The sequence below is a fragment of the Amphiprion ocellaris genome, chromosome 6 (genome assembly GCF_022539595.1).
Source record: "Amphiprion ocellaris isolate individual 3 ecotype Okinawa chromosome 6, ASM2253959v1, whole genome shotgun sequence".
NCBI lineage: Eukaryota > Metazoa > Chordata > Actinopteri > Pomacentridae > Amphiprion > Amphiprion ocellaris.
This window is the reverse complement of record NC_072771.1, coordinates 38,083,550-38,109,100: the sequence shown is the minus strand read 5'-3', so window position 1 is coordinate 38,109,100 and position 25,551 is coordinate 38,083,550. Positions and strand designations below refer to the sequence as shown.

Sequence of the window (25,551 nt, the reverse complement as noted above, 5' to 3'; positions counted from 1 at the left end):
TTCTCTTTATTCTGAAAGGAAAAAAAACACCTATCCATTCAGAATTCCAGTTAGGAAAATCAGGATATCATGCCTGGAAGATGGGGATGCTATTCCCAACACTGTGGGGTTGGAACGGATCAGCTTACACTGTGGAAAAGGACACAACTTGTAGGGCACAAAAGGGACATATTCTGTGTATATATATATATATATATATATATATATATATATATATTTAAACACCCTAAGTGTCAATCTTGCAAGTTCTTATCCTGTTCTGTCTCATTTTTTGGTATTTTATTGCTTCACAAATTGATTTTACAATTTTTTATCCTATTCTCTTGTCTTACTTTGCTGCACAAACACTATCGTCCAAAAGTTTGAGGTCACTTAGAAACGTCCTTATTTTTGAAAGAAAAACAATTTTTCCAATGAAGATCACATTAAATGAATGATAAATCCAGTGTAGACATAGTTAATGTGGTAAATGACTATTGTAGCTGGAAACAGCTGATTTTTAATGGAATATCTCCATAGAGGTACAGAGGAACATTTCCAGCAACCATCACTCCTGTGTTCTAATGCTACATTGTGTTAGCTAATGGTGTTGAAAGGCTCATTGATGATTAGAAAACCCTTGTGCAGTTATGTTAGCACATGGAGAAAAGTGGGAGTTTTACTGGAAAACATGGAATTATCTGGATGACTCCAAACTTTTGAACGGTGGTGTATTTGGACTATTTATTCTCTCTAGCTGCCTCTTTCTTCATGTATGTGTTTTATCTTTTTGTATGGTTCTTATCTGTTTTGTTATCTGTGTTTTTACTTTAAAGTGACCTTGGATGTCAAGAAAAGTGCTTACAAATAAAATGCATTATTATTATTTTGTTGTTGCCTGGTGTAACATGCACGGCACCTTGGTCAACTCCAGCTGTTTTAAAAACTGCTATATGAATAGTACCCTTTAATTCAAGTCAAGAAAAATAAAACTGGAGGTTAGAACAGGAGCCACAGTGCCCTCTGCAAACAACAATAATTACCATAATGACTGAATAATTACCATCATCATTTTCCACCGCAGTGTGTAGTAAACATGAAATACTGGCGCGCTCCGTTAATAGCTTTTTTCTTCTTTGCAAACATTAAAAAAAAATCCCTGACGTTAAAGCACTGGAAAATATCAATAGCCACTACAAAATAAAATCTCACAAAAAGCAGCATTTCAATCAATTCCCCTTTGTCACAACTTGAAAAAACAAGAAGCATCCATCCTTTTCTATTATGCTGTAAACAGAACAGCAGACACTTTCAATTCCAGCCCTTCTATTTTTCTCCCCGGTGTCTAAAGCTGACAGTGAACACAAATCCAGGCACAGAGTCAGCAGTGTGTGATGCGATGCTTCAGATGGGCTTAAAAGAAGCACACGCAAACTGAAAATAATGCAGAAATCACAATGTCTCTGGCTCTGCTGTCTGCTCCTGATGCACATCACTTCCCTGAACTAAGCTGGAAAAAATGTTTCTGCGTGCAAAAAAAGCTGAGAGAGGACTGGCAGTGTCTGAGAACAGCAATGCTATCGTGGAATATATTAAAATGGATGGTGTCAAAATAGAAAGCGAAATCACTAAAGGCAGAAACTTGTGTGGGAAGATGTGCGAGATGGAATCTTCACTCAAATACAAACCGGGTACTCGAGAGCTCCCTTGAAGGACCACTTTACCAGAATAAGAAAAGAGTAACTTTTCCATTTTGCTTGGCGTGAGAAGCACATTAAAACAAAAGCGAGACATGCAGAATATTGTAAATTATTATAAATAATACACTGAATGCCTGATTTCAGAGCCCAGCCTTGATAAGATTAGATCGCACTGCAAAAATCCTCAAACAGAACGCATTTACACTTGCAGAAAATCCCCCTTTAATCCCTGTAATACATCCACTTTCTGTGTTGATTTATCCCTCTGTTTGACCTGTAATCAGACTTTGTTTGGCTTGGATTAAATGGCTGCAGTAAGTCGTCAAAAATATGTGGACACACCAGGTTACTGAAGCCATATAAGACTGTTTAAGCACTTCTACACCGTAAGCATTAATCTGCAGCCACAACAGGCTCCTCACCAGATTGTGGAGTCTGATACCAGCTTCCATTCTGAGCATTATTGAGGTTCATGGTGAGTGACGAGGTCTGGCTCACGATCAACGTTCCACTTTGACCCAGAGGTGTTGGATGGAGCTCTGTGCAGTTTTTCCACATCAAACTGGGAAAACCATTTCTGCACGGGCCACAATTTGAACCATGAAAGCAACTAAGGCGAGAAGCACTGTGGTTGTATAGCGCTGTCTGATTTGGATGCTTTTGGAGAATACAAACATGTTTGACTCATCGAGGTGGTGCAACAGAGCTGGAAAACAATAGCTGTGTTTGGTTATTATGTAAGATGAGTGTCAAAACTGCTCTCAGTGCAAACATGTGCAAGATACACCCATGTGGTCTGTACAGTTATCCAAGAACAACATTTGAGAAGAAAAGCAGCCCTTACAGACACACTGCTGGATGGTGAGCATGTCTGAGGTTTATCAGAGAGTCTTTCTAGAGTTGTACAGCTTGTGAATATGAAGTCAGAAAGTCAAATAATTTTACTTTTCACTGATGTCTGTGTAGATTCTCAGACATCTGGGTCATCTTGATCCAAAGAGCTTCAGTGGAAAGCAACTGGATATATTTGTTGGTTCTTTTAGATGTTTTACGGCTTAATCAAATCAAAGTGACTGATGAGGAAACCCAGGTATTTATTTAGTGTCTGCATCTGTGGGTCATTACTAACCTGGAAGTGAATGGCTTATCAACGACCAGAGGCTGCATGAAACACAGTGTGTACGGTCATAAAGGATCTCAGGACTGCATTATAAGTGCCAGATAAGTGGCATCATAGACCAGCGCCTCTGTTCAGAGATGGTTGGTCCAGTTTAACATACCTCCTCTCTCAATCTGTCTGTCTTCTCTGTCCAGGATGTGCACATTACTGTCCTCAAAAGGAGTGTAATTTATCTGTTAGATGCATCCGTCATGTTTTCAGAATTTTGGCATCGACTTGGTACCGAATCTTAAGTTTTCCTGATGTTCCAGTTAGAATTTTCGCTCCTGGATAATATTCCACTTTCTAAACTTGGTGAACTGAACCTTTTACTATGCTGCTGAGCAAATGATGCACCAAAAGAAGCATGTAGCGTTAGGACCTAACCAGCAGCTGCTCAGAGCAAGACTCAGCAGTCCAGTACTCGTTTTTGTGACAGCACTGACAGATATTGGTCCAGTGTTTTAGAAGCTGTATGGTTGCTGTTCAGAAAAAGAAATGGGGCGAGGGTGGCTGTACTCACCTTGTTGGGGAGGTCGAGGCTGGCCTTAGCACTGCAGATCGCCATGACGATGGGCAGATTTCCGTCCTTACAGGCGATGTGGAGCGGCGTGTTGCCATGGCGATCCTGCCGGTCTAGGTGGCAGTGGTGTCTGAGGAGGCAGCGGACAACGTCAACCTGACACCTACGTACAGCCAGGTGGAGAGCCGTGTGGCCGTCCTGGAAACGCAGAGCACAATTTAAAACATCAGTTCTACAAAATGTCACAGGGCGCTTTCTCAGCACAGCAGACTTGCAGACGTGCAGGTGTTCTATCAGACCAAACAAGACAGGTAAATGATAGTTTAGGCTTTCTATTCGGCCTGTTTTAGGTATGTCAGTTGTCTATTCTATCTGAGAATTAATCTGTAATCATTTTGTTTCTTGTCAACTTTTGACAAAACAAGCTCCCTGAAAGAAAAATTAGAAACTTTACACTGCAGGAACTCTGGACAGGGGTGAGACGGTGAGAACATTTACAGAAAATGCCCCATAATCATCAACTGAGAGTGAGCCAAAACAAAGACAGATAGCACTTAGTGGTCGTAATCCCAGTTCAGTGAGCAGGTAGGAAATAGAACAATGAAGGGTTTATTATGTGGTGAATTCTACCGTGTTGATGCCAATGTCAGAGAGAAAAGAAAGCAACTTTATGAGAATATCAAGAGGGCAGAAGAATGGTGGTTGTAGTATAACAGAAAAGCATTGAGACCTGCTCAGAGTACCGGGGAAATTATTATGGTCTGCACATGCACAAAGGTTTGGATTGCCTCAAGTTTATGCAGTGGAAAACAACCTGATGTCATGGTTATTGTGTGTTTCATTGTTTTTGTGTAACCTGTCTGACTTATTTGTTCTCATTTGTTTTTTGTGGTAGATTGGTGAACAAACTAGTTTTCTTGGAGAATCTTAGAGGTGCATTAGGAACAAACAAATGACAAGAGACCATAAAACAAGATACAACGGAGGGTTTGGAAAATGATGAAAAGCTCTTCTTTTCTTTCTCAGTAAAAAACAGCCACAATATAACGTCACTTAGTAAAATATCACACGTAGTATTTAAAAGTTAGAATCAGACGACAGGTTTTGGCCACAATAAATCCATGTGAAGAGTAATCACCTTGTCAGTTGTTTCTAGATCGGCCCTGTGCTCCACCAGACACTCCACGATGTCCACGAAGCCTCGAGCAGACGCTGTCAGCAGCGAACTCTCGCCCTCGCGGTTCTTTGCGTCCACGTGGCAGCCGGCCTGGCAGAGAGCTCGGGCTACAGCAGAGTAGCCGTGCCAGGCGGCGCAATGCAGCGGCGTCTCCTGCTCCTGGAGATGGAAACATGGAATGTAGAATGAGAATAAAACCTGTGTCTCTATAATAACCGTCATGTTGCATTCCCTGCTGGTGCATTCACTCACCCTGTCTGCCAGGTCTGGGTTGGCCCGGATGCTGCACAGGTAGCTCACCACATCCACGTTGCCATAGCGAGCCGCCACATGGAGAGCAGTTTCTCCAGACTGCAACAATAAATCAGCAATTAAAATATACAGGGAGGCACTACAACCTGAAGTAACAGGATGTCATGGCTTCTGCAGAATTGCTACTTTCATGTAAGAACATATTTCAAAGCACTGACACCCTAAGGTATTCACTCTGAGTCTGCAACTTTCCACAACTTCCACTCAAACGAGACATTTAGATTTTACTTTTTTGCTTTGGGACTCGTTAGAAATCGATCCATCAGCTTCAGCGTTTTGGCTGCCAGTCAGAGGAGCAGCTCGTTAGCAGAGAAGCTGCCTCTGTGAAAGAAAACAGCACCCAAGACGACGTGTTGTAGGTGGGAAAGTGAGCCGCTTCAAACATCCAATTCATGTTGGAAAAAGGGCTTTAAAGATTGATTTAATCAGGGGAATTACAGGAAAAAAAACTGCAGATTCACCTTGTTAAAAAGGTTTCACTGATCTTCTGGCTTTGCCTTTCTCATAAGATAATTATGTAGGCACACTGACACCTCAGCCTGTGATATGAGGGTTGTAGTGTAATAAAGTAAGATGAAACCTTAATGATCCTTGGTGGGGAACTAGATAATAATCAGAAAAGTGCCTGGAGTGCAGATTAGCTCAGGTCTGGTGGAGGAGGCCTCTGCTCTGCCTCAGTGTTCACAGACAGAAGAGGCAGAAGACACCACCGGCGGCTAGGATGATTGAGGAGATTGGAAAAATGCTTTTGGGATTTCGTGTGCCCGAGCAAGCTCCTATGATCGAGGCCACACCAGCATCAAAAGCAAACGCACTCACACAACCCATCTTTCTCTGCAAGACCTGTTTCTATAGCAACAGCAAATAAGCTGATAAAATGCCAGAGTGACTGGTTCTCTCCCCAGGTGTGTAAATTGTAGAGTGGGAATGTGTAAATCTGTGTTGCGGGGCATTTTCAAAATAATGCTACCCATGAGGTTTGGTGGGTGGGAGGTAGTGAGTAATTTCTGATAGATAACCGAGTAGTAGTGAGTATGTGTGTGTCTGTGAGACATGCAGAGAAAGGAACAGACTTGTCTCACCTTATCTTGGACATCCAGAGGGCATTTCTTTTCATGGAGGAATTTCAGGGTCTCAACGTGGCCGTGTCTCGCTGCGTAGTAGACAGCGTTGGCTCCACTCTGAAGGTTCCAGAGAGAACAACATTCCAGGATTTATCCCTGACCTTTACCAGAAAAATCAGGCTCTCTGGGACTGTGTCTGCTGCTACATGATATTCCTCTTAAAATACTGCACAGGACATTTCTAACAAACAACCTGGGGATATTTTTAGCGCTTGGAGCCATGGTAACTGTTTATAGTTGAACCTGCTAGAAATCTAGTGACTCCATGTTTAATTTGCACGATTTAAATAAATAATTCCAGATGTAAAAGGCAACAGCGTTTTAGAGACAAATCGCTGAACTGTTTTTGGTTATTATACAGTAGGTTTAACATCTTGTTTTGCCGCCTTGCAGACAGAGAAGTGACTTTAAAATCAGAGTATCTATTATCAAGTACAGAGTTAATTTCCTCCCAAATATAGAATCTGTACAATTTGCAGTGTTGAAAACCCCCTGAAATCTTTTTGCTGTAATGAAACTAAGGGATGGAGATGATGTGGCACTATAAAGTGACTTACTATTCAACAGTGACAAAATTAATGTAACTGTGGATCTACTATGTTATTTATGCATTACAGCCAAACAGCATACCAGATTAGTGCATCCAACTATGTAGCACTACATAAAACATGACACAGAATGAGGGTTTACACTTTGGCTGTACTGAACACACAGTATATGTGGACTGTTTGTGGAGAAGAAGAAATGTATGTAGCAGAGGTATGGGTGGTAATGTGTACTTTGATTTTGGGATTGTAGTGGTTTTCTATCCAGCACTGCACTGTGAATTTAATTAGTTTCACGGGGTTTGTGTAATAAGGTTACATTAACATTTACTGACTACAGCAGATTCAGTGAGTGATTAGGTGACTAAGCAAACATCAGCTGATAGTGGCAGAATAAATGTTGACAGGGTGATCGAGTTAAAAAAAAAACACATAAACATTAGCATTTCTGTGTAAAAGGGCCACAACACACCTTTCATAAAAACATATAAACAAAACACTGGTCTATTTATATGATATGAATCTCTATGAAGCATATGCAGCCCTTCCACACCGCTCTCTTTCCTTGTGTATTCAGTCTCACTGATTACAGTGGAAGCGTAGCGCTGCAGCAGCTGCTCCATGAATGTGTTCAATGTAGCCACAACATGAGCTAAACTCATTCAGGTTAAGAGCCTCTTTTTAAACAAGTTCTCATGTCCTTCCACTTAAAAGCACAAAACTGCATCAAATAACAGTAACAAATAGAGAATAGAAACATTTAGCTGATTTCTGTAAACTGACGAAACAAAAGTTAAGCAACAGAAACATTAAAAGTGACAAAACTAATAATCAGGTAATGGATTAGGTCTTAATAAAATTGAAATTAATTTATATTATGTGGTTAAAACCCAAATGAGAATATTTATTTTTCTGTTTTCCATGAACGGAAACTGAAATAATTGGTATTTATATTGTCTGACAAATGGACAAAAATAAGACATTTAAAAATGTCACACTATTAGACAGGATAATTGACTGATTATTTGATTATCATGGGGGCTGTTAGTTACAGCTGTACTTCCAATATGTATGAAACAACTTAATGAACATATCTTGGTATTTTAGAATTAAAAAATTTTGGAACTGAATTTCAAAATGTATAAACTACTGACTTATTTAACCCTCCTGTTGTCCTCATTTACAGGCACCAAAAAATATTGTGTCCTTGTCTGAAAAAAATCAGCAAAAAAATTCCCCAAATTTCAGAAAATTTGCAAAACCTTCAGGAAGAAAATCCCAATAATTCCTTAAAAGTTTCCCTTAAAAGTTTCATTTAAAAAGAAAATCCCCCAAATTTGGCACGAAAATTCTTATAAATATTTTTAAAAAATGAGTAAAAATCTTCAAAAAAAAAATCCTAAAAATATCTAAAGTGATTCTATATATATCAGTAAAACTTCTGATATTTTCTTTAAGAACATTCACATAAAAATCAACCAAAATCCAGTGAAATTGGCTGGATTTTGGTTGATTTTTTTGTGAATGTTCTTAAGAAACATTTTTAACATTTCATTTTTTTCCACCAAAAAAATGTTCAAAGATTTCCCAAAAATGTTGAAAATGTGGACATCAGAAGTTTCACTGTGAAAATATATTTTTTCCCCCACATTTTCAAACTTTAAAACGGGTTAATTTTGACCCGCAGGACGACACGAGGGTTAACAGTACGACTCAAGTGACAGCAGAATAACACTAATATAGATCACTGCCCAGATGCAATTTTAACATCATGTCGTTAAGTTAAATCCACAAAAAGTGACAATAATACTCAGAAATATTCAGTTTCTTGTATGCATTTATAAAAGAAAAGCATTTTGCTGATTCTGAGATTGTCCCATTACCTACAGATGCATGAATTAATGACAGGATCAACTTTGACCTGTTTCTACATCTTATTAGGGCTATTTAAAACTATATCAGTCCAGCATTTGCTGCTTTCTACGGCAAACTGTGCAGCACAGCTGAGAGCAATGAGAGCAATGAGCTCGTGGGTACATTTATTTATAGTGTAGATAGCCCCCATCATAATCCAAATGACAGTCTGTCATTTCAGCCTTCATTACTGCAGCTCCGACGCCTCTCATGCCCGTCTATTAAACTCCACAGTTGCTGTTAGAGATGCCATGATTGCAGCAAACAGACCAGGCTTTACCTTGTCATGGGCCTGGATCTCTGCACCTTTTCTCATCAGCACCTCGATGATCTGAATGTTGCCGCAGCCGGCTGCAATCAGGAGGGGAGGGGTCCCGTGCTGCAACATACACACACACATTATACAGTGAGTTTTTTAGTGACAATGATGCGTTTGTGTGTCCTAAAGCTGAATCTGAGGCGATGGACCTCAATCTCACGGTGTGTAATTACACTTAAGATATGGAGAAGGCGGCAGAAATTTAATTCTCAGGTCTATTTCTATCCTTTTCTTAAAGAAAAGGAAGATGATGGCAGAAAATGACAAGATAACCTTTTCAGAAACAGTTCAATCTGACAGTTACCACCAGTCACTCACATTTTCTTCTCCTACATTCTCTATCAATAAGTGTGATGTTATTTTCCTCCTTTTCTCCATATTATGTTTTCATTCCTCATCTCCTCCTTTCCTTCCCACGTCTCCTTTGTTCTCTACACCTCACCGAGTTTAATAACCTCACATCCCCCGTCACCCATCACCTGTCAGGAAACAGGTTCTCCTTCCCCATCGAAGCAGCATGAAGATGAGAGTCTGGAAACGTACCTGAACATCAGGTTTTTGGTGCAAAAACAAGTCTAAAGTTTGGCTCGTTTCTGCACTAAAATATATGTGTCTCTCATGCTTTCAACGTTTTCTTACATTTGTGTAATTATCTTTTCTTCTTACATTTTAGAGGATGCAATTTGTGGTGCTGTTGAGTTGTTTAGCTTCTTATATAGAGGTGCTTCTGTTATTTAGTCTACCCTTACTGGTATAAAGGAGGTGGACAAAACGACAAACGGACGACTCAACAGCAGCACAAATGACATCCTTTAAAATAACTACAAAGTTGAACACCTTTGAAAAACAGTTTCAACAACAGCTGAACATTATGAAGGTCTGTAGCCACAATAAACTAAACTTTTCTTATTTTAGCCATGTCCTGCATGTATTACAGATATTTTTAGAAGGAGAAAGATGTGAACTGGTGAAACTGGTTCTTTGTTTTGGCTGTATTTATTTGCTTTATTGTTACCTTTTGACATAAACCTTAAAAATATGCTAATCTGTCTCTTCGGCTGAACACTGGAAACATTACTACTGCGAAAATTACAGAACAAATCCTAAAAAATGAATTTAACAAGATTTAGAAATTACGTTTAAGCCTCATGGACTGCAGCTACTGTGAAAATATATAAATGTAACTGGAATGTCAATATTTAAAATGTCTACCCGGAGCTTTTTCTTTTTTGTTTTGCTGGGATGAACTAGTGTCTGCTAAGGGTGCTCCAATATGTCTGCTACTGATTGTTATCAACTGAAGTTTATTCTAAATAGTTTGAGCAGTTTTCTCTATAAAGGCTGATCAGATGATGCAAAACTTGTGATATATTTTCTCCATGTGCAGCTAAAATGACTTGACTGGCTTCACTGATATGGCAGTTCTACCAGGTGCCTCAAAAAGACAATAAAGCTGGAATTTGCAAAGCGTGTTTGAATAAAATACAATGCAGAAGAAAGCAACCAAAACCTTTCAACCCATGAACCTCATCAGACTTTTGAAGCTTAATCAAAAGAAATAAAATCATATGATAGCTTTTCAAAGCTAGCTAGCACAGGGAGACTGTTTAGTAAATAAAACACAACTCACTCAGCTGTTAGTGCTTGTTTCTCTCTTGTTTCTTGCTGTGCACTTTATTGCCCCTGGTTCATTACCTCTCATAAATGCAGAGAATAAAGGAAGGCTAAATGACTTGTACCGTATATTTTGGTGTCTTTGCTGCAGTTTTTACAGTCAGAAGTTGGAGTAAAGGGATGAAGATGCTGCGTTTTGTTGCTGCCTCAGCATAATGTATTCTTATAACTTGGCGTGTTGTGAATTTTTAACTTTTATTCTGATAGTTAGTTTATGAAACTGACTCTCTTTATCCCACAGGATAGCTGAATTTGTTAAGCTCTAAGCTGCTTCCAATAACCAGGCAGAGTCTGCTGTGGTTTAAGTTAAGTAATGGTACTTTCTCATCTCTTAATTGTGCTATACAACATTGCCAAGAATAGTTAATTAAAGAAATTTAAATTTGAATGGACACTGTGATCGGTTTTGGCCAAAATGGCTTTCAGTGAAATTCCAGATTAGAACCCATTAGTGGTTGTAGCTTTAATAGATTTGGAAAGGACCTTGGTACATCTTTATGAGGCCATTAACTAACATGACACTAATCTCACCACAAACCTAATTTCAACCTTACACCTAACACCAAGTCTTAACCCTAAAACAGCCATTTGAGTGTGCACCAGAACCTGAGAACTGCCCAAAATGTCTTCGATCCCAAGGACTACAACACAAATCGGTCTTCACAAACAGACATACAAAATCATCCTTGAGTCCACCTCTACCTAAAGTTTCATCCACACACACACAAGACAGCAACAAATCTCTGACTCCAGCAGGACAGGACTGATGTTTTCCTTGTGTGCAATATTTCTTATATAATACCAAAACACTGACTTGCAAAGTCACAAGATGCACAAAATTAAATTTAAGATTTTGTGATCAGAAACTTCGTTTGAGTTTGTAGAAGAGGCAGTTTTGCTTGTCGCTGGGCAGAACATGTGAACAAGTGACTGACATCGTGGTGTCTTTCTGAAGGTTTTGAGTAAATGATTAGATTTATTAAAAAAAATGAAACCGACACCTTTACAAGACATCATTTCAGTCACCTTGTTGGGTTGGTTGACGTCGTAACTGTTCAACGAGCCGAGCAGATGCTGCAGACCGGGCACGTTGTCATCGTTTATGGCGTGGATGATGGCCTTCATCACAAAGGAGTCTTCCTCATCCTGTACAGGTGGAAAAGACAAGTAATCTAAGTCATTATCTTCTTCTCAGGCATTAATACACATAAACAAACAAAGAGAAAACAACAGCTCATATTAAACACACATCAGGAGATTATTGGCAAGCAAATTCCTTTAAATTCCAAAATGTGTTTATTGAATATTTACCCAAAGGATTGTAATTTTTCAAAGAATGTCAAATCCCTACTGAATATTTGTTTCCTAGAAGCAAAAAGATGTATAGCAACTTCATGGAAATCAGATACTCCTTGTACAGCATCACAATGGCTAAAAGGAATGATTTTTAATCTTGCTTTGGAAAAGATAAGCTATGCAACAACGAACAGACTGGACAAGTTTAAAGAAATATGGACTCTTTTCTACGATTTCCTTCAGAAGAACAATATTCCTATCGATGGCTGGAAGGATGACATAAGCTAACTTGATCATGTTTAATATGTATTGTTTTATACAATACTACTTTTATTATTACTTATTTTATGTACTTTTGTTTTAATTCATTTATTCTATTTTTTTTTCAGACTTCTGCAATTATTTGTCAATATCTTTTCTTTCTTTCTTTTTTTTTAAATTAATTAATTAATTAACTTATTTTTATTTAAACTTATGTATTCTTATTCTTTCTTTATTGCTGTTTTTGTGCCTCGTTTTTAGTTCTCTTGTTGTTGTTTGTTCTTCTTGTGTAAACAAAACAAAGAAAACCTGAATAAACACGTTTAAAAAAAAAAAAAAAAAAAAACACACATCAGGACTGTTTGTGTCCGTGGCCCAGTAACCTTCAGGACAGAATCAGCTGTGACGCTCCGCTGCACAAAGAGACACAGAGAGGAGAGGCAGGGAGGTGAGGAGGATGGAGGCGTTTGTTCAGCCAAGCCTGACCCTCCAGCTGCATTCCTCAGAGTCACCTCCCTGCTGGGGAGCCATGACTAAAGCACCTCAGAGCGCTGCAGACTAACATAGATCTGTACAAGCTTCGTGGGAATTCACTGTCAACAGTTTGTACCTCCTAAAAACAGTGATCCATGACACAGGATGGAGAGTTATTAGCCGTCTACTGTATTGTGTCTTTGATGTGCACTATTTCCAGTAGTTTTCCTCTGATAGCAGTCAGCAGGTAAATGTCCACTTTAAAACCTCTCCATGTCACAATAAAATATCTACAAAAGCAATAAATGTTGATCTATCTGGTTCTTACCAACAGTGAAATCTCCAAAATTCAAGGAAGTAATTTCATATCTGAAAATTAATTTCTGGGCTTCTTTTTGTGGTACGTTTCAAAAACTATTTCTTCATAAGTTTCTCTGACTATTAATTTGTGTTGCAAGGATTAGTCAATGAAAAAAACTATATCAGAAGTAATTTAAAAAGCAACAAGGCCGAAGAAACTAAGACGACGTGTTGACTTAAATCCAACTAAACTCTCATTGGTTGAACAATCCAGCCATTAGTCTTCTACATTATTCTTGGCAACAGAAGGAACAGACTACCTGTGAACACACCTCATGTTTTTACAACTTTAAACTTTCCCAACCTAACGAACGCTGCCAGGTCTGACTTATTTAACATTTACTACACGTTTACTCTTAACAACAGCAGCAAACTGGCCTGTGTTATTTTCCTTAGTAGTACTTCTGTGTGAATCAACAGTTCAGAATTAATCGTTTCATTTTCAGAAATCATATGAGTCTCCTCTGAGTCTGTTCTTATCATTTCAGTACAAAATAACCAGGTTAAAATTGTGCAGTACTAGCTTGTGATGTTTGTTTGTAATTATATAATTTAGTAGGTAGAATGCAGTCAGTGCTGTGGTCTCTGTGACCAATTGAGGAATAGGGACAATTTTAGTCACTCAGTATTTTCTTTTGTTGACTACAGGCCAAGAAAGCAAAAATACCTAAAACATCACTGTAAACTGAAATCTGACGGTCCATTTTTTTCAGGCTTTCATTTTTTGACCGTCAGTTCAAGCACTTCCAAGATTTTTCAGGTGTAATCAGCAGAAAAGAACCACAACTCAAATATCTTTGATAAAAAAGTAAAAGCAAAAAGCAAATGTACAAGAAAACCCCTACTAGTACCAACAAGATATAGTTAGAGAAGAAACACCACACTGAAAGAGCCCATGAAAATTCTGTTTTTTTAACCCAGTTATCGTGTTTATATGCAGTGTTTTACGTATGTTAGTAGATATCATGAGCCAAATAAGCAGTAAACACCACGGTTGAGCATTTCTACCTTGAAACTGCAGCTTACTAGTGACAGTATTAAAAACACAGATATAGACACCAATCCCGTTAGCTTTCAGGGACGGACTCTCTGCATCCTGCATCATTGTTACTCAGAATGGGGATCCAGCATAAACATATATGGCAGAGTTACTCCAATTATATAACTTGCCAATGTGTAGCATGGAGTGGTTTTATAGGGTTTGAGCAGAGTCATGGGTGAGCTGGTGAGCTTCGGCTGCAGCAAGTAGCGAAGATATAAATATACAAAAAGGTGTGGACTTCATAGATCTGAACGTTCTGGAGGAAGCAACAGTGTAGAGTGACTTTTAAGCCATTGCAAGGCAGGAAGGGATTATTTTAATGGAAAACAAAAACTCTCAGTCATACTGACACATTTTTAGAGGTTTAATCAGTAGCCAGAGAGGGAATTTAAAATGTGTGACAAGTTGTGACGACAGATTATGATGGCAGACATCATTTAGGATCTACTAACTTTTTAAAACTTTTTTACGCTATCTAGGAGGCATGTGGTTCAAGACTGAAGAACACTGGCGACATTAAGGAAAAAAGCCAGCTCCTCACACTGTGCACCACTATTGTAGCACAATTAAATAAATCCATGAGGTCAGTTTCTTCCAGTCATGCCATTAATACTTTGTGCTCCTGATTTGTACACTTTCTTCTATCCTCTGATACAGAGTCTCTAAACTCGAACACAAACACTGTCTCAGTTGAACATTGACAGAAGGGGAGCTGCGGTAAAAGCCACCTCTGTGTACAGTCTTTAAGTAAACCACTTAACCCTGAAACTGCTCAGCCAGTTAAGACAATCACTGCTTATGAAGCCTGCACTGGTCAACATCCGCTCCTGCTGCAGTTCAGCTTGTGGACCAAGGGGGGCGCTGCATCCTCAACATGCGTCGCTCTACCTGCTTTCTCACCTGCGACAGGAGGAAGTTGCCGTGGGGAAACGGGCTGCCCTTGGCCTGCTTTGTAAATGATTAAGCTTCTCACAGAGACTGAAGTGTTTACATCTCAGGCTGCTCGGTTTCAGACACTCTAATAGCATAAAAGCTTTTGTGTATCACCATCTGTGTGCAAAGTGACTCACTCATTTGCAAGAGATATTAAGGGTTTCCTTCCGTGGAGCCACAGTCCTCCAAGCCTAACCTGGTTTTAAGGCTGCACACAATGAAATTCCAACAGTTCTACAAACACATGACCTGTTGCACTTTGGGGCAAACGAGGAACAGATCAATTACATGTAGAAGCTCCAGATTCTTAGAGAGATTGTCAACCTGGAAATACCAGAGCTGTAACTGAGAACTCAGGGTCCTAATGAGCAAATGCACTGCAATGAAGGCAAAATGAAACTCATTAACCCAACAGTCTCCTGTCAGTTGCTTTCATTTGTCTGTATTAAAGAGCACACAGGCTGGTACAGATAACAGCAGTGGTGCTCTTGTTGAGATGCAAATGTCTCACTCAAGAGCAATTCAAGGCCTTGATGGGGATACAAGCAGTAAACTCAATCAACTTAATGAATGAACTTCCTGCCTCTCCTGCGTTTTTAATGGTTTTTACCTTCTTTTAAATGTCCGGTATGTTTGTTCATGCAAACCAGAGGAGCAGATCTGCAGGTCTTACCAGCGTGTCGTCGCTGCGCGCCACACTTATGTTGCTTCTGGACAGGAAAGAGCGGGACAGCCGGTTGCATAAGGAGATAAGTCGGACGGATTGCTGGAAAAAAGAGAGAAGAATGGTGGTTTCATGAATGAGTAGAACTGGAACAAGGTAATGTCAAGTCATGTTAAGAGCGCTGTCAACGGGCAGGCAAGTGCGATGTAACACAATTTTCTGCTCCATTCAAATTCAGTTACTTTGCTCACTGTAGTTCATTCTTGATAACCCGCTGACCCTCATATTGTTAAATGGCATGCCTGTAGACTTTATCCTGCTGTTTGTCAGCAAACTGGATGCTGATGTGTGAGTAGGAACATAGGCATCTACAAACTCTACAAAAGCTCTTCTCATATTTCAGCTCTGTTTCAACTCAAAATCTTCTATTCATCCCTCAAGGATCAATTTGAGTAAAGCGAGCTTGCAAACACGAAAACCACTCATGTCAGCTAGAAACACAGAATATGAAGATGCAAATAACTGTGAGTGTTTACAGAAGTGCCTAGAAGTGCAAGTCAAACAGCCTCTGGATTAAAAACCAACTTTAATTAACAAGGATTTTTTTTTTACTATGAAGAGCTTCAAAGGATGACTTCAGAGCTGAGGTTAACAATATCTTGCATCAAGCTATTTCTGCAAAAATGATACAACAATTATATGCATTTGTACATGTAAAAAGAAAAGCAAGGCCTTGAGGGTTTATAGAGTATGTCTGATGGTGTCCATACAATCTGTAATTTCCATGCTTCTCATTCATTTCTGGTCTACGTGAGATGCATTCTGGCTGTGCTGCATTACATTTTGAAAGACGAGGTGTCATGTTGGGCGGGCCTCATCTGGATAAAGTTGAGGTTTGGCAATTTAATGCAAATCGGGGCCATTTGATGCAATTTGCTGTGTCTGGAGACTCTTGAAAAACTTATAAATTTACTGCTGTCAGTCTAGAATGAGGACAGATTCAGCAGCTTTATGGTTTTCATCTCACCTCAGATGTTTTCAGAAAAACATTTTGTGAGTTTTCAAACAAGCTGCCAATGCTGATCCAGTATGAAATGCTTTCCGATCGGGTGTGGCCTGTATTGCTTTCCCACAAAACGTCCAAATGCTGGCAAGCAACACAACCTCTGGCTTCCAGAAACACCCCTGTGGACATGCAGTAGTCTTCTCTTAGATTTTTAGATTTAAAGTCAGCCCAGTCTGGCTCTGATAACAGTTGGATTCTATTTTCTCTTGTCATTTTTTGAAGTATTTCGTAAACCTGAAAATATCACTTCTACAAACCACTTGAATGTCTCTGGTTTGTCAGGTTTTGGAGCATTTTTCATTCCGTGACTCAAAGTGAAATCGAGTTTGCTGCAAAGCCAGAAGCTGCCAGCGTGCCCGAGCAGAAGACAGAAACATGGCATGACAGTGCCGCCGAACCAACACACATAAACGAGCTCAGCGTTTCTTGCAGGCTAGGAGCATTGCTGGGTCAGCTGTGACGAACCAAAACCGACAAGTAGACGACCGCCACAGCAGCGCTGCTAGTGACTCTGACGGTTGTGGTGAGCCAGCAGCAGCAACCGGTGGTGACATCAAAGTCCGCCTGCAGAGACTCTCTAGCAAGAAGCTTTCAAAGTGTAGCGTTGTGAGGATGTGATGAGTCAGTGGGTAAGATTTTAGTAGGTTTTATTGCATTGTACAACAATTTGTCTTTTCTGAAGCTTGAGTGTGCGTGTACAAAAATCTGAGAGTGTACCAGAGAAAAGCACTTACTTTCCACTTTCTTCGAGCTGCAAACTTTTTGAACTTTTCCATGTTGACAGCCGACTCCTTCCTGCTCAGTGCTTGCTGAGTGTCTTTTGGCTGGCAAAGCAGAAAAAAGCAAACTTGGTACAGAATCAGCTGAAACTTGGAAATCCGCAGCTTTCAAATATCAAATGCTGCAACAAAACAAAAACTTTTGAAATTTGACAGGGTACGGTGTTTTAAATTAAACAGAGACAACATCAGTCATCTGCAGAAAAATCCAACCTTGATCCAGGGGTGCTGGAGGCTGTCCTGAATCGTCATTCTTTTTCTGTGAACAGAAAAATTAAAGAGAAATATTTGCCTTTGACAGTTATCAGTCTTGTTCAGTGCTTTCACAAATTTTTATTTTAGCTTAAAGGCCATGAAAATAGGCCCTCATCCATGGGTGGTATGTAGCATAAAAAATTCAACTGAGGGGTTATAGACAAATAAAAGCTGCAGTAAACAGGGATGTGTGCATTATAAAAATGCACCAAAAGGTATTGCATTATTAGAGAGACACAGTCATTAGATTATAAACTAAACTGGAACTGGATTCTTAGGTCACATCCAAAACATATATTTCTCTTTCCCTCTAACCGGTGACTCCAAGACACGGCAGAAACACTACGGTTTGTTTATTGTATAAATGATAATCATGTCTGCAAAAACAGAAGCATGTAATTGATAAAAGTAGGCGTCTTCCTGTCCGTACTCAGACACGCTGATTGCTCTCAACAATCCATGAACGCTATGGACAAGTTTAACGAGGGATTACCGAACACAGACAGCAAGGAAGGTAGGTAACATCAGTGAGTCCCATTTGACCATCAAGAAATTACTGTTCTTCACGAAAACTTTAGGTGACATCTGTCTGTCTTTATTTACACTCAGTGGTTGACAGAACAGACTCCTGCAAAAATATATAAATAAATGATGTTAAAAATAAAATGGTGAGCTGCATTGTATTTAATAATTACTCTGTAACAGCAATCTCCCCACTGAGTTCAATTTCAATTTAATTATTTGCTGCTTTACTATTTTTAATGACCATTAATGCTGTGTTTCAAACAGTTGGCTGTAAAAAAAAAACACTAACAAAAACCAACACATCTGGCTAAACACCCAAACTCTGAACCCTTGTGATGCACACTGTTACTCATTTCTGACCAAACAATGAACTGAAGGAAAAACTAATAAATTAGTCAACATTGGTAATAATTTCATTAGGTCAGGGCTTCAGAGTGTGACCAAACATTTTTACTGTGACTGCTTTGTCTGTTTGTGTCTCTGGCTGAAGGTTTCAATTTAGTTTTGTTAGAACGCTAGCTAATCGAGAGCTACGTTTTAATGACTTTAAGTTCCACATCATTCTACTGAAAAAGAATGGTTCAATGTACATAACATTATCTGCACCTTTATTTCTGCTGACATAAGGTGTTAGAAAATTGACCAGTGTGTACAGGTATGTATTTATGTATTATTCAGTGCCAAAAAGCTCAGTGAAACATTTTAATCCGCCTACAGTTTGTGCAGGTGCGTCTAAATGAAAATGTGTAGCGCATCAGTGCAAACAATTTAAAGGTCGGTCTAGATCCCTGTTAGTTGTTTCAGCCCTTCTAAATTTTTCTGTATTGACCTTTGTGAATCTAAAATATCTTATTTCCTTTTTGAAACTTGACCGACTTCTCTTTATCAACACCTGTGATAAGGCATTGCAAAAACCTATTGTGAACATTTGAGTAAACGGAACAAATTAAAAGGTCAATTTGTGTCCTACTTCCCAAGATAGATGATAATTTAGAGGAAATGTTTGAGAACATAAACACTCCATGGACACCAGAATCATAATAAACTAAGATTATTAACTGAGCAGTGCTTAGGAAATCAATAATGTGTTTTTAGTTAGCATTTAATAAAACCAAGGCTTAAGGAAACCAGACTCCACTTCCCTTATTTCTCACTGCCAAATCCCTTATTACAACTTCTAATTAACAACTAGAACAGCTAGACATTGTTCAGACAAAGTTTCTGTGTGTCCAACAAACGCTAACATTGGAGAAGCTGGTGTGATCGGGTCAACACTGTGCTTCCTCCTATCTACATCTGTTTACTACCACATCCCTGTTTCTAACTAAGGTTACTCTGTTCACAAACCCGAGTCAGAGATAAGCCACAAACCTGTCTGAGGTAACAGCAAACACAAGGGCTGACAGTGTTGTCAGTGTTTCCACACGTCATTTGTGGAAATGAAGCGCATTGCATCGAACAAAGGCTATGCTGGTTCCTTTTTTCCTCCAGTGTCATCGTGAACATTATCACACTGTAATATGTGTCTCTCTCCTTTGAGGTAATATTCATTAATCTTGCTGCCAGCTGAGTGGATCCATGATGCAGATCAATTAAAAGCTGTTCCATTCTGATGCACTCGGTCGGGGATTTCTAAAAGGCCCATTAGGTGGAGTTTGTAAAGTCAGTCTTTCTCCTACTGTCTGTTTAAAGCCACCCGTGGCCACCCTGTACTGTCTCTATTCTTACTGCAGCCTATCCAAATGAAATTATCTCCACAACTACAATTATTCACCTCCGTTAGCCCCCTTGCTCTCACTCTATTGTTCTGAAGGAACAGGAGCAATTACGAGCGAGAAAAGGTGTTTTTAATGTGTTCAAATGCAGCTGCAGCCTTTCAGTCGTTGCTGGAGCGACTCAGTAATGAGGCAGAGTCACAGTCTGAACGCTTTCAGGCACTACAGCCAATAGTGACAGGGCAGTCATTGCTGGAATATCTGCAGAAAGCACTTACTCAATTTTCCTGTCAGCTTTTCAAAATTAAAAAAAAAATCATTAAGAGACTAGCGAATGATCCAGCTGTGAGGCTACTGTACTATATTACAAGAAAAAGGTTTTTCCTGGGTCAGAATGGCCTTGGGGGGGTGACTACACATGACAGTTAGCATGTCATTTTTGACCATTTCATGAACTAAAGGTGTATCATGCTTGTCTAACTGAAAACCAATTAACAGAAATGTTTTTTAAAAATGTATATACATTGTTTTTCTTAATTCCTACACATTAGCCGAAAGTAATTCTCCTTTGGCACTGGCTAAAACCTCTTTAGATGACGCCAAAAGTTTCCAAACGACATAATAAAGGACGGCTTCAATGTCTCTCTACTTGAATTTTCAAAAAAAACCTTTATATCAAAATTCTCATCTAATGAAAGCAATTTGAAAGACGGATCACACATACTTTGGATCTTTAACAAGGAGTCTTGCGATGAAGTCTTTGGCCAGGACGCTGGTGTTGCTGAAGAACTCCTCGTCGAACGTATAATCCACGGCCGACACGTTGGCCAGCGTCTCCTGCTTGTTGTCACCCAGGAACGGAGATGCACCGCTCAGACTGAAAGACAGGAAAGAGGTAAACAATACATTTGTTTAGCAATGAATCAACAAAGACAACATCACAAAAGTCCTGTGGATCACAAGGACTGCAATTTAGAATACAGCCTGTTTTAAAGCAGTCACACTTCTGATGGTCTTTCATGCGGTGATGCTCCATCTAATACTCTACATCTATTACACAGTGAATATTGAACCAAAGCTTGACCTTAAAAAACTACATCACAAATCAAACTGCAATATCGCTCAGAAAAATCACAATTCCATATATTTCCTAAATTTTTCATCCCTACTCCAAAGAAAGTAAAGAATTCTTTTTGATTACATGATCAACTCCAAAGCTTCTAACAACAGCACCATTTTCTCATCATCTAACTTGCCCCAATAGGTTTTGTGATCAAAAGGAAAAAAGTAATTCTTTGGATTTTGGTCCAAACACTAATTCACCAGCTACTGATTAGCTTTGGTCCTCGAAACCGAAACAAAGACCTTCACTACTCTTTGATGAGGGAATGTGATTACGGAGCCGCGTAGCAGCTAATGGAGACTCATTAGTCAGGCTTTGCTATCAATCTGAAGTATTTGGTGCGTGCTAAGTCAAACTCTATCGGAGGAAAGCCAGCTGGTCTGCTCTCAGTTTGAGTGCAGGAATTTTAATGCACTTTCACACCTCTCCACTGAATGCATTCATAAAGGAAGTAAGCCAATGCAGTGAGGGGATAAAGTTCACACCAGCACAAAACAAATGCACGTTTATAAAAAGGACAAACTCAGACACAGCAGAGCACAAACAGGGCTGAGCGGTCATGCATGCTGATGAGGACTCCAGTCTCCTGGAGCTCAGGCAGTTAAACCAAACATCAGTCCCTGAAAAACCGCGGCCTTCCCTGCTGAAGCTCGTCAGCACCAGCCGCTTATTAACATGCCAGCTGGGAGAGACAAGGAGGTGGTGCAGGTCAAGCTCACGCTGAGTGGAAATGTATGAATTTATTGACTGTATAAGGTGCAGCTGCTCACAACACACAAGTAATTAAGTCAGTTTTTCATGAGGCCAGGCAGTAAAAGCAGCAGGAAAGTGTTCAGTCAGAACTCTTTGGCAACATTTTAGCCACCATTTTCCCAAAATGCTTCACAAATGAGATTTAAAAGAGACACGGTGTGCATAATGCTGAAATAAGCCCAATTAAACAACCTAAAACCCAAATTAGAGCTCTCGCACTACAAGCTGATTCACCACATTTACTCAAACCATTATCTAAAGTTGAGGCAAATCTTTCAGCCTAATGGAACTTTTATTGTTTTGTGGTAACTGGGTCATTACTTGTGGAAAAACTGCCATTAGTGTGGAGATGCTCCTAAGAGTTAAAACAAATTGCTTCTTGAATTATCCCCAGCCATTTTTTCTCTTCACGTTGCATTTAACGGTGAGAGATGAACAGTCAGTGCACCTCACGGTTGCTCTGCTGTGATAATAGGCAGCAAACAATCTCTTTTCTACCTTGCCAGGCAGAGCTGTGACAGCCGTGTGGGTGGACAGCATGAACAAAGATCGTGTGTGTGTGTGTATGTGTGCAGCATGCATGTGAGCATGGACGCATTTGTGCATTGTGTAACGTAGACTAACTAAACAATGCATCATGTTCAAAACACTTACACGATATTCCTCTGACATGAAGCATGTAGCGATCGCAGCTACTTATTACGTAATGATCAGATAATACTTTCAGGTTGGTATTCACCTTTACTTTGCTGCTGTATTTGTGTGGGTATATGCATCTAACATACAGTTTTGGGAGTACATTTTACATTTAGCTTTGTGTAGGTGAAGGATAAAGGTGTGCCGGAGCTTTACAACGGTTTCGTACACAGAGAGAGGGAGAGCGTCATGAAGCGCTATCAGCAGTTGATCTGTTGGCCGTCGAGGGCATGAACTTTTCCGTTGCCGCTGAATTAAACTGTGCTGACATGTCTGCAAACGGCTGCTTCAGAAGCACGAACTGCTCCGCTGAAAGCCCTCTGATGAAGAGGACAGTGTAGGCTGCGCTAAAGATCAATTGCTTAACTCAATTAAAAAATCTAAATCTAAAAAAAATGGATCAGTTTGAGACTTTTAACAAAACTTCCTCTAAAGTAGCCTGGCTAATGAAGACTGCATCAATCAGACAGTTGCATCTATAAATGGTGATTTATTAAATCCTACAGGGGGACATCAAATCAGGATGTCTCTCTGAGAGCTGAGGCCACTTAATTAACTGTGAAACACGCTGACAAGATCAAACAAGGAGTACAAGATCAGGAATAAAGTCAAGAGTCAGTTTCAGAAGACTAGCCTCTAGCAGCCGAAACATGGCACTTTTAAAGCTCCTTATTATAGATTATATTTAAATGAAATCACAGATTTCTCAGTTGTTCGTTTTGAATAGTAAAAAACAGGTTAAAATCAGATTTAAAAATAAATATGCCAAAAATCCAGGCTTAGTCGGGATTGTAAAAATCCCATTTGTAGCTCAAGTGCTTTATGATTTAATCTTGTGTTTTTTTTGTGTTTTTAAGTCAGTGTGACGAGCAGCAGCTCATTCACATTTCATCGCCCATATTTTTGTGTTTATCCTCAGTTAGAGGAAGCTTTTTATGAGCTACAGACACTGCAGTTTAAGTAAACTTAAAAGATCTTTGATTCCAGCGTCTCAAATGTGAACATTTTCTGGTTTCTTTACTCCTCTTTGCCAGTAAACTGAATGTCTTTGGGTTGCGGAGGAAAAAGACATCATCTTGAGCTTTGAGAAACACTGACATTGACGTTTTATAAACCAAACAAGTAGTCAACAAATCAAGAGAATAACTGACTCATCAACAAAGAAAATAATCGATAGTTGCAGCACTATAAACTCTTGCAATCTATCTTTTTTTTGTAGAAGAAAACGAAACAACTTTCTGTTACTTTCAGTGTGAATCAGTAAAAATATCATAAAATAAAATGAAAAAGTAAGCCTTATAGTACGTTAAATGCTGTGCTACAAACTTTTCAGGCAGGAGATAAGTGGAATATCATATCAAAGCATGTGTGACTGTTGAAAGGAAATGCTTTTGGGATTTAACAGCATTTTTTTCCCCTGAGTGAGATGATGACCGCAACTCTTCCTGCAAATTAAAGTAAGAAAAGCGGAATAAAGTAGGGAACTAGATGACAAAGTCCTTCATAGAAAACATAAAATTAAGCCCTAAATTGGTCCCTGAGTGAAAACAACAAAGATGTAAGGCAATAACAGCAGCCACGAATGGCAATTAAAGAAAAACTATTGTAACAAAGATTGCAAAAATAGGAGAAAAACAAAAACATAATTGCAGGTTTTGCTGTTTGGTCTGATTGTGTTCTGAAGGAGGCTGTGTTATGTGGTAAACAATGACTCACTGATATTGGATATTTAATAAAATGCCAATCAAAACACAATCTCTTGGAATGAATTGAAACGTACAGCGGCTGGGAAGCTGTCACACTCAAATGCATCCAAAAAGGCAGTTTTAACATGCTCCATGGTTCCTGCTGCAGGCCTCTACATTATTCATGACAAACAGCGCTGTGACTGCCGTTTGGCCCAACAACAGAGAGGTCAAAGAGCAGCCATTAACCTCTTTACGTCTCAACAAACATCCAGACTGACAGCCATGTTGAGTGAATGATGATGCCTCTGGGTTTGTAAGAAAATACAAACACAAAAACCCTGCAGTGATGCACATTTCCAATTAATACATGCTTCGCACCAGTAGCCGCCGTCACTGGTGGGATTTCAGATACTTACAGGATGTAGGTTATCACACCAACACTCCTGGACAGAAACAGGGAGGAAAACAGACAGAGAAGAGACTTTTAACATCAAACAATCTCGTCTTAAAACAGCAGCACATCATGGAAAACATAACTTTTCTTAACAGCAGATGTTTTCCATAAATGAGAGCGATTTCAAACAGCATATGTCTATAATGCTCATTGTGGAGCAGATTGTTTGTTTACTCACCACATGTCTGCCTCCAGGCCCAAAGGTTCATAGTTGACTACTTCTGGAGCTGCAAATCAAACCCACAAAACAAAACAACATTATTACTTCTCAGGTTAACACGCAAATCACACTCACATCCTAACTTGTTTATTTCTTTTCCCATACTAACTCATTTCTGTATTTTTATGTGGCAGTTCCTTTACTGTCTGCTATGAGTTTATTCAAGCATTTTATCACTTTCAGCTGGGTAACAAATTTTTTTTGGTTGCTGTTTCTTTTGAGGTGTTATTTTACAAGCCACTGTTTTTTTTAATCACACCCACAAGACTTGTGATTATTGCTCCTCTTCTTTTCTCTTATCACATATCCTCAGATGTGTGAATAATGAAAGGTGAATCGGTAAATTAATTCCAGATCAAATTTAAACAAAACAGGGTCGACTTTAATGGGTAGACATTTTATGAGAGACAGGATGTGAAGATGTGAAGTTAATACTATTCACTGATCAGCCACAGAATAAAAACCACTGACAGGTGAAGTAAATAACATTGATTATTATTAATATTATTATTATTATTATAGGCAGCAGGTGAACAGTCAGCTCCAGAAGTTGAAGGAGAAATGGGCAGCGTGAGGATGTGAGTGAATTTGACAAACTGAGATGGTGACTGGGTCAGAGTGAAACAGGAGGAGTGGAGTGCCCAAAGAAGAACAACTGGTAAACTGGTGACAGGGTGAAGGGCATCCAAAAGCCACTGATGTGTAGGTGGACTGAAGACTGGCCTGTGTGGAGAGCTACTGCAGCACAAACTGCTGAAAACCTTAAAGCTGGCTATGGTAGAAAGGCGTCAGAACACACAGTGCATTGTAGCTTGCTGTGT

The 25,551-nt window shown here is 39.4% G+C and overlaps 1 protein-coding gene across 2 annotated transcripts in view; it reads right to left on the bottom strand.

The window, feature by feature from the left end:
- Window positions 1–25,551, bottom strand: part of dapk1 (death-associated protein kinase 1) — a 100,530-nt gene that overhangs the window by 24,950 nt on the left and 50,029 nt on the right. For both annotated transcript variants that reach the window (XM_055011479.1, XM_055011478.1), the window contains exons 6-17: window positions 24,689–24,737; window positions 24,473–24,499; window positions 20,521–20,673; window positions 17,515–17,560; window positions 17,257–17,346; window positions 15,466–15,558; window positions 11,453–11,572; window positions 8,714–8,812; window positions 5,933–6,031; window positions 4,791–4,889; window positions 4,500–4,697; window positions 3,362–3,559 (exon numbers count right to left, since the gene is read on the bottom strand). In XM_055011479.1, coding sequence (XP_054867454.1) covers window positions 3,362–3,559; window positions 4,500–4,697; window positions 4,791–4,889; window positions 5,933–6,031; window positions 8,714–8,812; window positions 11,453–11,572; window positions 15,466–15,558; window positions 17,257–17,346; window positions 17,515–17,560; window positions 20,521–20,673; window positions 24,473–24,499; window positions 24,689–24,737 — 1,271 coding nt within the window. The remainder of the gene's footprint in view (window positions 1–3,361; window positions 3,560–4,499; window positions 4,698–4,790; window positions 4,890–5,932; window positions 6,032–8,713; window positions 8,813–11,452; window positions 11,573–15,465; window positions 15,559–17,256; window positions 17,347–17,514; window positions 17,561–20,520; window positions 20,674–24,472; window positions 24,500–24,688; window positions 24,738–25,551) is intronic.